Source organism: Gymnoscopelus microlampas (assembly GCF_963454915.1).
Source record: "Gymnoscopelus microlampas genome assembly, chromosome: 22".
Classification (NCBI taxonomy): Eukaryota; Metazoa; Chordata; class Actinopteri; order Myctophiformes; family Myctophidae; genus Gymnoscopelus; species Gymnoscopelus microlampas.
In genome coordinates this window covers 18,715,445-18,727,944 of record NC_139959.1, presented here as the reverse complement: position 1 = coordinate 18,727,944, position 12,500 = coordinate 18,715,445, and the positions used below count along the sequence as shown (strand labels likewise).

The window sequence follows — 12,500 nt, the reverse complement described above, 5'->3', positions numbered from 1 at the left end:
ATGAAGGAATAAGTCTTTGAAATACCACCTAAACGATTCTTTCAGATCAGATGGATTGATACGGGGTGAGTAGGGCTATCACGCATACATGCACTCGTGTGCCTGTCCCGCCCGACATTTCTATTGAAATCCATTGCATTTGATTGAGTGATATTCAAAGAATAATTGATACACAGAATTAACATAGAGACGTTGCATATTATAGAGAACTTTGAATTATAACAATCACTTGAGCATTGGCCGTGTATGGCTTAATTAAACTGCCGGTGTCCAAAACTCTATAACAGAGTGCATTTGGTACTCTACACAGAGTTGTGTAGAGTAGGCGACCAAACAAATTGTTGTAAGTCAAGGGTCAAAATAGCAGATACTGCATATCACCCTGAATTAACATATTAACATTCCCTCAGGCGCTAAATATGCTGGCGAGTCTTAACTGTTAGCGTTCAGCAAAATAGCGTTTGTGCATAAGATCATGGCGTTATTACTTAATTGACAAAAATAGGACCCTGAGTGTTTACACGCACACACGTGCACACACACACTCAGATTATGTGAGTGTTATATTTCAGCTTCGTAGCTCGGTACATGAGCATTCTTTATGACTCAATGATGTATTTTTTGGAGTCATGGTTTGTGTTGCTCTGCTCTTCTCATCTCCTCAGACTGAAAGCCCATCTGTATCTATATTCTTCTGATTATTGAGTGATGCAGTCACTCACTAATCCAGTTATTGAAGCACTATTTTCACATTAAATATAGGGCTTGATATTCAGTTATCAATGTATCCGATATGTATTAGAAATTGACTCCAACGAGATTCCATGCCTCTGTAACAATAGTTTATTACACCCGCGACCGACTGGCCCCCTCTATTCGAATGATTACGGTAGCCACCTGGATGTGTGCTCAGAAGTCTTTGTCCAATCAATAGACCCCTTAACAGACGACGTCATACTGGCTGCGTGCAGCCAGTATGCGCGCAACGAAACCCATTATATCAGGTCTCGTTAGGACGCGTCTCACTAGCCAACACACACAAGAGGGGGTTGGGGTGTGCTGAAACCAGTGCACCCCGAAACAGGTTGGGAATTGATTGCGTGAAACAATCACCTGTGCGTCCAGGCTCAATGTTAGTAAACAAATAATTGGTCTATAACAATTCAAATCATATAGGCAGTGCTCAACCATGTCTGGGCAAACTTGTGTCTATCCTGTAGATGAAATCAATGCATTAATGTTTCAGACACACTTTGCTTTGAGTAGCCATGACTGAGAGTCAGATTTCAAGAAGATAATTGAAGTCACAAGTCACAACTGAAGCAGCACACGCACGCACGCACGCACGCACGCACGCACGCACGCACGCACGCACGCACGCACGCACGCACGCACGCACGCACGCACACACACACACACACACACACACACACACACACACACACACACACACACACACACACACACACACACACACACACACACACACACACACACACACACACAATTTGATTTATAAATAGTTTTAACACATTCAGATTGTACCTCAGTCAAGACTTAATTTTCAATTTGACTGGTAAAGGCGATAATGTTACACCTTCTGTGCACGACTCAGTTCGTTCATTGTTATAACTCATCTGCATGTGAGACCTTGTCATATGTGTTAACTGGATATCAAGCCCTATATTATTCGTATATTCAACGTTGTGAACATATCGCTTTAAGCTAATAGACAATGACCTCACTCAAAGGCTAATGCTGCTGAGCGGGCCATTGTTTGCAGGCGTGAAGAGAAACGGGTTTCCAGTGTCAAGTTAATGCTTCACTATCACATTGAGTTTTAAGTGTCGCTTCCTGTAAGTCCCTTTAGGAAAGATGAATGTGCTAATTAGTCAATTAATATTAATATGGGACAGAATGTGACATTCGGAGTTCTCCTCCCACACAACGCTCAGCACATAAAACTTCATTAACTTATTAATAATGCAACAAAAATGACTCGTTTTGTAATCACACTGGCCTATCAACAAATGCTCTGCTGTCTGGATGAACAACACACACACACAGACGCACACACGCACACACACACACACACACACACACACACACACACACACACACACACACACACACACACACACACACACACAAATCATAGACTGTAATAAAATATGGACAAAGGGCCGTGACATCACCCATTGGTTTCCACAGACCCACCCACTTTGAGGCCACTATTTCAGCCGGAATAGAACCGGGAAAAAATGCAATTGAGTGGATAGGGAGAGAGGGTGGGTCTTCACTCAGTAGAACCATAGACTGTAAAAATAATGGACAGCATTACACCCATAGACTCTACAGACCATAAATGAAGCCTATTTTTCAGCAATTTCAAAACCGCCATCTTTATATACTGTAATGCATCATATCCAATGCAACCGGAAATTAATGATATTGGTTAATCAAGAGCGGGGGCGGGGAATGAATGCTATTGGTTGTGTAGCGTGTCAATCAAATCATCCCGCCCCTCCTAGAGCGTACCCTACTTTATCATCAATGTTTAAATAAATGGGACCATAATTTACCAAAACGCATATCATGGTGATTGAAAGAAGACTTTAAACTAGCGACTGGAAGCATATAGTATTTATGACCGGTTTATTAAGGTAAGAAAATCAAGTCTAAAGTTTGACAAAAACCCACCCACTTGCATTGAGAGTTATTTCTTCTGACACCAGCAGGGGTAAAACAGCTAAACTACAGGCCATTCATATGAACTGTCACTTTATATATAGACTCAATTTCAAAGGCGGATGCTGGGCCCTTGAGTAGAACCAGTAGAAGCCCCAGGAGCATACCCTACTATATCAACAAATTTTACAAAAACGCATATCATATGATAATTGAAAGAAGACTTTTAAACTACCGACAGAACAGTCAGTGTTGTCTGCTCACCCAGATGTTGCCGTCCTGGTGGTAGGGTTTCCAGTTCCTTCCTGTGTCGCTGTAAAAGAGGCGGTACCGCGTCGTCCAATCGGAGCTGCTGTAGCGGCCCTGCGTTGCGATGGCGCTCACCTGCTTCCTGGAGCCCAGGTCCACCTGCAGCCACTGGTAATGATCCGTGTCCAGTGGAGACCAGCCACCAGCACCTACACACAAGATCACAAGAACATAACATCTCATTACGTCCCTGTTGGGCAGAAACCTTGTATCTCCATATTTCAACTTAAAGGTAGAGTAAGTGATATTTTTTTTGTCAAAACAAAATATTTGTTGTTAAAAGGCTAAAGCACTATATTCTGATAAGTAATCATTGCTATAGAGTGTTTGTTCAATAACAGGAGTCTCACCGTCTCTCCAGATCTTTAATAAATAGAAAATACATTTTCAGGTAGGTGACAAAACTTCTAGCCTGGTTCCAGACGAATCTGCCATTGCAAAAAAAGATTTGCCCAATATCTACACAGTGATATTAGTCTGGCCATGCCAGGCTACAAAACTTCAGCCAATCAGGAGAGAGTACCCATTTATCAGCTTAATTTTCATAGTGTTCCAGTTCCAATTTTGTCCTCTCTTCCATTTTCACTTGTTTAATCTGCATCCTGAAAATCCATTTTCTGTTTAATAAAGAGCTGGAGAGACATGGTGACTCCAGAATATAGAGCTATTTAACACAGATTTTAACCAAAGAAAATCACTTACCCTAAATTTAATTACGCAAATTAATGTCACGCAAAAGTAGTGAAAATTGCCAATCTACAAGCACACAGCGACAACGCATTGTGAGCTTGTCAAATTGTGTGTATGTGCGTGCGTGCGTGCGTGCGTGCGTGCGTGCGTGCGTGCGTGCGTGCGTGCGTGCGTGTCTTATGACTATGACTGATTCCTAGACTTGTGTAATAGATAGGTGTTGACAGTGCAGGATTAACGGAAGGGCTTTAGGTGCTGAGAAAGTGAAAGCGCCGAAATTTAGAAGCAGCGTCTGCTGAAGGAGCTGTATTCTTGGGATTATGGGACGTATTATTGTCTAGATAGTATAATACTGTGCACAAAATTGCGTCTTTACATTTCAAGAGATTTATTGTCAGTATCAGCCAAGAATTTGGGTTCGAACCCATGACCTTGTGGTCGAAAGGCTATATCGACTGAGCTATACCCAGACAAAAAGAATTGCATGGAATTGCATCCATATGTGATGTCTGTACTATAACGGACAATGGTTGAGATGAGGCAGACGTGGGTTGCAAGGAAGAGCAAATCAGTGAATGAAAGATTAGAAAATGATAGCTGCAGAGAGGGAGGATCGAGGTATAGAGGCCTTGAGAAGGTGAGAAAAGAGGGAATCAAGCAGGGCAGAATAAAAGTAACGAGAGATTGAGAATGACAGATAACCAGGTGATGAGAGGAATGGAGAGGAGGGTGTTGGTGGGTGAGGCTGCAAAGCATTCTGCAACATATACACACACACACACACATACACACACGCACACGCACACGCACACGCACACACAGACGCCCCATGTCAAAACAACAATAATTCCATATCTGATCCAATTACAGAGTCATTACACTCAGACCTCGGCCCTGTCAGATAACCAGACCTGTATCACTGGAAACGTCAATAAAAACCTCAAAGAAATTACACAGTGAATTACACTGTTCCCCTGAGGGAATAACACACACACACACACGCATGCATGCACGCTCACACACACACGCATGCATGCACGCTCACACACACACACACACACACACACACACACACACACACACACACACACACACACACACACACACACACCAATTTGACAGTGATGAGTAAACAGGGGGTGTAAAATGGAAGATTAAGAAAAACCCTGACAACAATGACACACGGCGACGCCACGGTTTAATGGCAGCACAGGATGGAGAACAGGAAGAGAGGATGTGAAGTAGAGGAGGAAGATGTGAGAAGAAAGGATGAAAGGGTGGATTCTATGTTCTAGTAATGAGGGTGTGGAGATGATAGATACGTTTAAGAACGAGAGAGAGAGAGAGAGAGAGAGAGAGAGAGAGAGAGAGAGAGAGAGAGAGAGAGAGAGAGAGAGAGAGAGAGCGGCCTGCTATCGACTGAGAGTCAAATGTTAGAAGGTTCAAATGAAAAACTGATGGAATACAGAGAAGAGATTGAAAAGTTAAGGGTGGCGTCAAAGGCTATAGAGTAGATGAGAGAGAGAGAGAGAGAGAGAGAGAGAGAGAGAGAGAGAGATGAAGGGAGAGAGATGATGGGGGAGAGAGGGGAGGGGGAGAGAGATGATGGGGGAGAGAGGGGAGGAGTAGAGAGAATGAGGGAGAAAGAGAAGGGTATATGGAGGAAAATGTATACGTGGCGCAGCCCTAACAATGACAAAGATGCACTGGTTTGACAGCATTGTTTTTAAAGAGAAGTCCTCGGGGGAGAGAAAATGATCAAAAAATAATGAAGCTCAGACTATACAGTACTGACTTTGTGACCCAATTATGAGTTTCTATTCGTCTCACAGCTCTATACTGGAACTGAGCCGAGAAAGTGTGTACCGTATGTACTGTGTTATCCAGACCAGTGGTTCTCAAAGTGGGCCCAGGGGTCCTTGTGGGGGTTCCAATGTGTAAATATACCATCAAAATGTGTTCATCCATTTTAACCCTATAAACGTCAGCTACCATTCTCCTGTCACTCAGCATGAAGGGTTGGATTGTGGGTAAGTCCCTGCAACATACTAGTATCAAGGTGTACTTGCACATATAGCATGTGTGTGTGTGTGTGTGTGTGTGTGTGTGTGTGTGTGTGTGTGTGTGTGTGTGTGTGTGTGTGTGTGTGTGTGTGTGTGTGTGTGTGCGTGCGTGCGTGCGTGCGTGCGTGCGTGCGTGCGTGCGTGCGTGCGTGCGTGCGTGCGTGCGTGCGTGCGTGCGTGCGTGCGTACATGTCTGTAGCTAATCTTGCAAGACTCTGGATTTTTTTTAAGTTACATTTTATACCGGAAGTCAAAGATGCAAATGAACTCCAATATTTGGAACTCATTATGATGTCATAGAGACATGACATCTCTCTGTCGAGGATGTCTGAGATCCACATGGAAGCCATGCCATTGTTAGACCCTGTCTTGTATGGAAGTACAGAAGACAGCGGTGAAAAACCTGGAGCGGTTTAACAAAATAACATAAACTAGAACTGGATGGAGAATTGTTAGCTGAAATACAAATACAAAGTAGGCGACGCATTGTGAGTTTGTAGGCCGACGATTTTTGATTTGTTCAATCTTGCCCCTGACTAATCCACTAAAGACTAACACTAAAACTAATAGACCAATTATTTGTTTACTAACATTGAGCCTGGACGCACAGGTGATTGTTTCACGCAATCAATTCCCAACCTGTTTCGGGGTGCACTGGTTTCAGCACACCCCAACCCCCTCTTGTGTGTGTTGGCTAGTGAGACGCGTCCTAACGAGACCTGATATAATGGGTTTCGTTGCGCGCATACTGGCTGCACGCAGCCAGTATGACGTCGTCTGTTAAGGGGTCTATATGAACTCAACTAAAACTAAGCCTTTTCATAAAATAAAAAACATTCCAAACCAGCTTTAAAAATATATTAAAATGAACTAAAATTGATAAACATTGAATATAAACCAAATCAAAATCTAAACTAATGAAAAATACAAAACTCTAATAACCTTGGTTATTACACCATGTCTTGTGCAGTACAGAGAAGACAGAGGTGATAAACCTGGAGTGGTAGTGACAGAGGAAAAGGTGAAAGAGAGGACAGAGAGGGACGCGTATATGGAGGTGCGACAGGATGAGGGTCACTGGCAGCTGTGGTTATAGGTCACTGAAGGAACAGATGGGATGTGTGTGTGTGTGTGTGTGTGTGTGTGTGTGTGTGTGTGTGTGTGTGTGTGTGTGTGTGTGTGTGTGTGTGTGTGTGTGTGTGTGCGCGCGCACGTGCACGCACATGCGTGTGTGAGAGAGAGAGAGAGAGAGAGAGAGAGAGAGAGAGAGAGAGAGAGAGAGAATGGGGTGTGAGGTCAGAGGAAATGAACGAGGGAAGAGATGAGAAGAAGAAAAAAACAGTAGAGTCTCAAAGACGATGGAAGACAGGAAGCGAGGGAACGATAAAAGGAAAGGTGAGAGGAGATATGGCAGATGAAATAAGAGGAGAGGTCAGAGGAGGGCTGGGCATGGGCGATGTATATATATATATATATATATATATATATATATATAATTTTCATGTTAAATTCGATACACTTTTACTTATGACATAGGCATGAGACTGCATTGTTATATGGCAGTTTTGATTATTTATGTATTTAAAGTCACCAATATCACCTCGTACCTCTACCAGAACTGTCTGGAACCAAGTCGTCCCCCCTGACATCATTTCATTAACCTGTGTTCATTGTCCAAAAATGGAGCGCAACATATTCTAATTGTATTCTGACCAAGCCCGCAGAACCCAGTGGTTGCATTGAAGCGCATTGGACATGCGCAATGGGCTCAACTCGCAAGCTTGCGCACAAGCTTGCACACAGGGCTGTGCACCGAGGTGACGCAAAACATGTCGCAAAAGACCCAAATAGGCCGCGCCCATCATATTTCCCAACCCGGAACAAGGGGTGATTTCGGCCCATGCGCTGGGTGAGCAACTCAATGCAAGTGTATGGGAGGGGATATCCGGTGCCCTCTCTATTATTTTTAACTCTATGATTCTGACCTATAGCAATACAGTGAAGTGCAGTCGATCCACAAGGCCCTATCCCCCCTCTGGGAATATATTTGATGCACTCCTTGGTGAAAACTGTCACCATCTCCTCTATGTGAAACCTGTCCTAACCCCCCTGAGGAATTCACAGATGCACTTTGTGGTGAGGACTGTCACCATCCCTCACGTCACGTCAAATCTGTCCTGCTTTTCTGTTCAATACCAGCATCGTGTGAACTCAGGAAGCTGACATCAGCCTTATCCAATACATGAAAACCACCATTATGGATTACCTCAAGGAGAAACATGATGACCATGACACCAGTGATACGATGAACGTCCTTTCCTTATCCGAGATTCAGAACAACATGCTGTAGATCAGGGATCTTCAACGTTTTTAAGGCCAAGGACCCCTTAGCTGAGAGAGAGATGATGTAGGGACCCCCGCTACATATTGTATAAAAATGTGTTGCAGATTCAACTTTTTTCATAGATTTCATAGTGTCAGGAATCCTCAGACCTGCCCCTTGTGTTCACTCCCCCTTGCATTCCTAGTAATCAGTCATTAGCCAATCCTTTGTTAATTGTCTACTCTTCACACGTTGCTATACTCACCTGCTGTCTGCTGCTCTAATTAGTTTGAGGGTATATTTCAATGAGTTTCGACATTACCATGTGTCAGTTTGTCGTAGTAATACCTGTCTTCTGTTCCAGCCTGAACCACCACCCACTTAGGCCTACCGGTTTGTTCCTGGACTGAGAAGTTGACCGCCTATTTTTTGGATTAACCTTTTGCCTTGCCCTTGCCTGCCTTGTTTTGCTGTTTTGCTGTTTGACACTTTTACCTTAGCACTAGGTATACTCTTAGTTGCTTTTTTTTTTAGAAGAGAATGCACTTAAGATTTCTGGTGATAAGTAGTTTCCTTGCCTACCTATGTTGAATGCACTTATTGTAAGTCGCTTTGGATAAAAGCGTCTGCTAAATGACTGTAATGTAATGTAATGACATACTCTGGTATTAACCTTTGTTCTGTTTTTGGAACTTAAGAGAGACTGAGAGAGACCATTGAAACCAAAGACAAGGTTGTTGTTGTTTTGGATGTATTGCATATTTCAAAACAATATAAAAACAAATAGAATACGCACATCACTTGGTTGAGGTGCTGGGTTGGAAAGTAACATGAAGAAAGAGAATGAATAAATACATTTATTGACAACGTTTCGAGCCAAGGCTCTTCATCTGGTCAAACTAAGTTCGAAACGTCGTCAATAAATCACACTGGAGCAGATGAGTGTGCAGATGTATTCTTTTATTTCAAAAGGATGAGTTGAGAATAATATTATATAAGAAAAAGTTGAAATAAAACAGCTACTGTACAATGGAGATCTATACACAAGACATGTTACTAATAGATCAGGTTCCTCTCTCTCTCTCTCTCTCTCTCTACATGCTGCTATGTTTTATGCTCCTTTCATTCTTTCTCTTCTTCCTGTTCTTTCTATGTGACATGTGGTCTTCTCTGTGCTCCACACCTCCACCTCACCTCCCTGTTCTCCACCTTGTCATCCATCTCCTCCCTCAACATCTGTGTATGACAATCCTCCAGATGTGCCTCTCTCGCTCTCTCCCTCCCTCTCCCCCCATAACCTTTATCTCCTTCCTGCTCTTTTTTGTGACATGTGATCTCAACCCCACCTTCCTGTTCTCCACCTCGTGACAACACTCCAGATGTGCTTCAGCCTCTCTCTCTCTCTCTCTCTCTCTCTCTCTCTCTCTCTCTCTCTCTCTCTCTCTCTCTCTCTCTCTCCTCGTTCAACCTCACCCCCCCCCCCCCCCACTGCCCTTTCCCACTTTTATTCAGTCAATTTCTTCTCACTTGTCTCTCCTCTTCCATCAACACTCACCTCTTTCACCATGGGACCTCTCTTATTATCACTTTTTTCTCCAACTCCCCACCCCCACCTGTCAATATCATCCACCTCTCCTCTCACCTTTATTCTCTGCTCTCTTCTCATCTCACCACACACGTACAGCCATACAGCTTAAGAAAAAATATATATATATATACGCAGTGGTGTAAAAAGTACTCACATTCTTTACTTAAGTAAAAGTACCAATACTGCAATATACTGAAGACCATGTCTTCTGTGCATGAATATAAAAAAATACATCAATGTGTTGATATGAATGGACTGTCAGCTTTGCTGCTCCCTGTGTCAAATGTGAAGCTCCAGTGAAGCTTCGCTGAGATAAGACGGATCATATGTGAGAACGATCAGTCAGAGTTATCATGAGACATTCATTGACATGGACCAGGGATTGGCAAAGAATGAAGGCCAGATGCCATACGATCTCATTGATCTGAACTGGATTAGAATGTATATCTGACATCTGACAGACTTGTTCAGTATACGTTCAGGTGTCATGAACCCAGCGTTGGCTGGTTTCGTGCGTGGTTGAAAAAGGCTCTCTCTCTTCCTCAACCTCCCTATACCATTGGTTCTCAAAGTGGGGTCCGGGGACCCCCAGGGGTCTTTGGGGGGGTTTCCAGGGGGTTCCCAGCTAAATGTGTTAATATAGCATCACAATAACTTTAACCACTTTAACCTTTTATACTTTGGCCATTCAAAAATAGCCGTGCTACGAGCTTGTAGATCTGTTATTTTTGAGAAATCGTGAACATTTTGTGCAAATCTTTGAATATATATATTTTTAAAGCGAACATTTGGAACTCAAATCTGTGCTTCTGGGGGGTCCCTGGAACAAAATATTTTGAGATGGGGTCCGTGGCCAAATACATACAGTATAATTTTGGGGGTCCTTGGCATGAAAACGTTTGAGAACCACTGCCCTATACCACCCACCCCCACTATTCCCACTCTGTCTGTCTGTCTGTCTGTCTGTCTGTCTGTCTGTCTGTCTGTCTCTCTCCTTTTCTCCCTTCATTCCTCACTTGCGAAGACAGCATGGTGTTTCAGGACACAGTACCAAGATTACACATCAGTATACTGTAGGAAGAGACCCTGGCAGAATGCATTATGTTCTTTCTCATTATCTCCCCCCAAGGCAGAGATTATTTGTGTACAGTGTAGGTCTGTCTGTCTGTCTGTCTGTCTGTCTGTCTGTCTGTCTGTCTATCTGTCTGTCTGTCTGTAGCTAATCTTGCAAACTACTATCAGCATCATATTTCTTGTGAACGCTGCCAGCAGGCAAAGGAACACAATTCCTGAATATTTTTGTTTTCACATCCACCAACGACAACTACAGTATGACATTTCTGTGCTCACTGTACCTCCAGGCTATGGGATATGTGTCTGCAAGGAAGGCTATGGAGTGAAACTAGCCATTTGGGGCGCATGTTGTCCGTCTGGCAATAGGATCTACACAGCTGTTGGCTGCATAGATAAAAATGCCTTTGTAAAAGAAAACCAATCTATAGGCCTATACTAGGGCTGTCCAAGCTCTAGTCTAGTATCTTTGAAACATTATTATTATTATTGATATATTTTGCATAGAAGGTGGTGCTCATAATAAAAGAAAATAATAGGTCCCGCTGTTGTCCACCCGTCAAAGTCACTGCAATAGTGTATAGTTGTCCACTATGTCCACCTTTCTGTCAAAAGTCAGTTAAACTCTGCAATAGTTTATGGTTGTCCACCTGTCCACATCCCTCATTGTTGTTGTTTGTCTGGCGTGGAGTCGTGCGAAGTCATGTTATGAGCGTGGAATGTGTTTTGCCTTTTTTTTTTTTGATAGATGGGACACTGACGTGACTGTGCACGCTAAATTTAGGCTACACACAGACCCAGTAGTTCTGCCTACACAGTGTTGTATCAAAGACCGTCAGTGTGTGCTGTTTGGTCTTATGAAGAATTGTCACTGTAAGCATTGAGCGGATGTCTTTTCAATGACTTGAACACAGTTTGTTTTATTGGCATTGTAGAATTATCAGTGTACAAACAGTGTGCATTCCCTGTCTGCCTTCGCATCAATATTGAGTGTACTGCACCCTTTTGGATTATTTCGCATCAGACGCAGGAGGCATAGTGTTCAACATCACTGCTCTACCACCTATACCCTCTGTAGGGGTGGAGCACCTGAAGCCAATTAATGATCAGATAAAAAAAAGAGCTGCGAAGCAATGCAACACAGACACAACCGCACTAGAGTGGCTTTTTTCAGGGTTTTTTTTATTTTCCGCCACATTATTATTACATTAATTTCTGGTTTTGGTAATTTAGCGGGAAGAGCTTGGTTTGGCTGGGATCTCCAACGTAAGCCCTTTTGTTTGTTTTATTTTGTACTTTCAAGTATTGGTTTCGTCTAATAAAATAAGATAAATCTATCTCGTTGACTAGTCAAGGACTTACCGTCCTTTGATAATGTTTCGGTCTCCAGTTGAGCCTTTAGTTGTTTACACAGGCCATAACATATGTCTCCTCCGCTGTAGTGTGACTTCAATACGAGACGCTATGAATTATTATTTTTTACAAACACAGATGCTCCGTTTCTGTTTGCTGTGAACTGATGTGGAAATGAGCCACACTTCTGAATCCCTGAGATAAGGAGCGGAGAGGAAAGACAAACTGAGAGAGCAATAACAGAAGGGAGGGGGGGGAGAGAGAGAGAGAGAGAGAGAGATGTTGTGTTGGATGCAAAGGTACATCCATGACATTTACACTGTGTGTGTGTGTGTGTGTGTGTGTGTGTGTGTGTGTGTGTGTGTGTGTGTGTGTGTGTGTGTACCTCCTCTCCTGTTGAGCTTGGCATATCCAG

General features: G+C 43.1%; 1 protein-coding gene across 1 annotated transcript in view; it reads right to left on the bottom strand.

Annotated features, from left to right (window-relative positions):
- LOC311038544 (contactin-associated protein-like 2) overlaps nucleotides 1-12,500 on the bottom strand; it is a gene marked incomplete at both ends in the record, with an annotated part of 156,534 nt that overhangs the window by 141,932 nt on the left and 2,102 nt on the right. The window contains 2 exons of the mRNA XM_084048117.1: nucleotides 2,953-3,146; nucleotides 12,471-12,500. The exon at nucleotides 12,471-12,500 is cut by the window's right edge and continues 85 nt beyond it. Coding sequence (XP_083904243.1) covers nucleotides 2,953-3,146; nucleotides 12,471-12,500 — 224 coding nt within the window. The remainder of the gene's footprint in view (nucleotides 1-2,952; nucleotides 3,147-12,470) is intronic.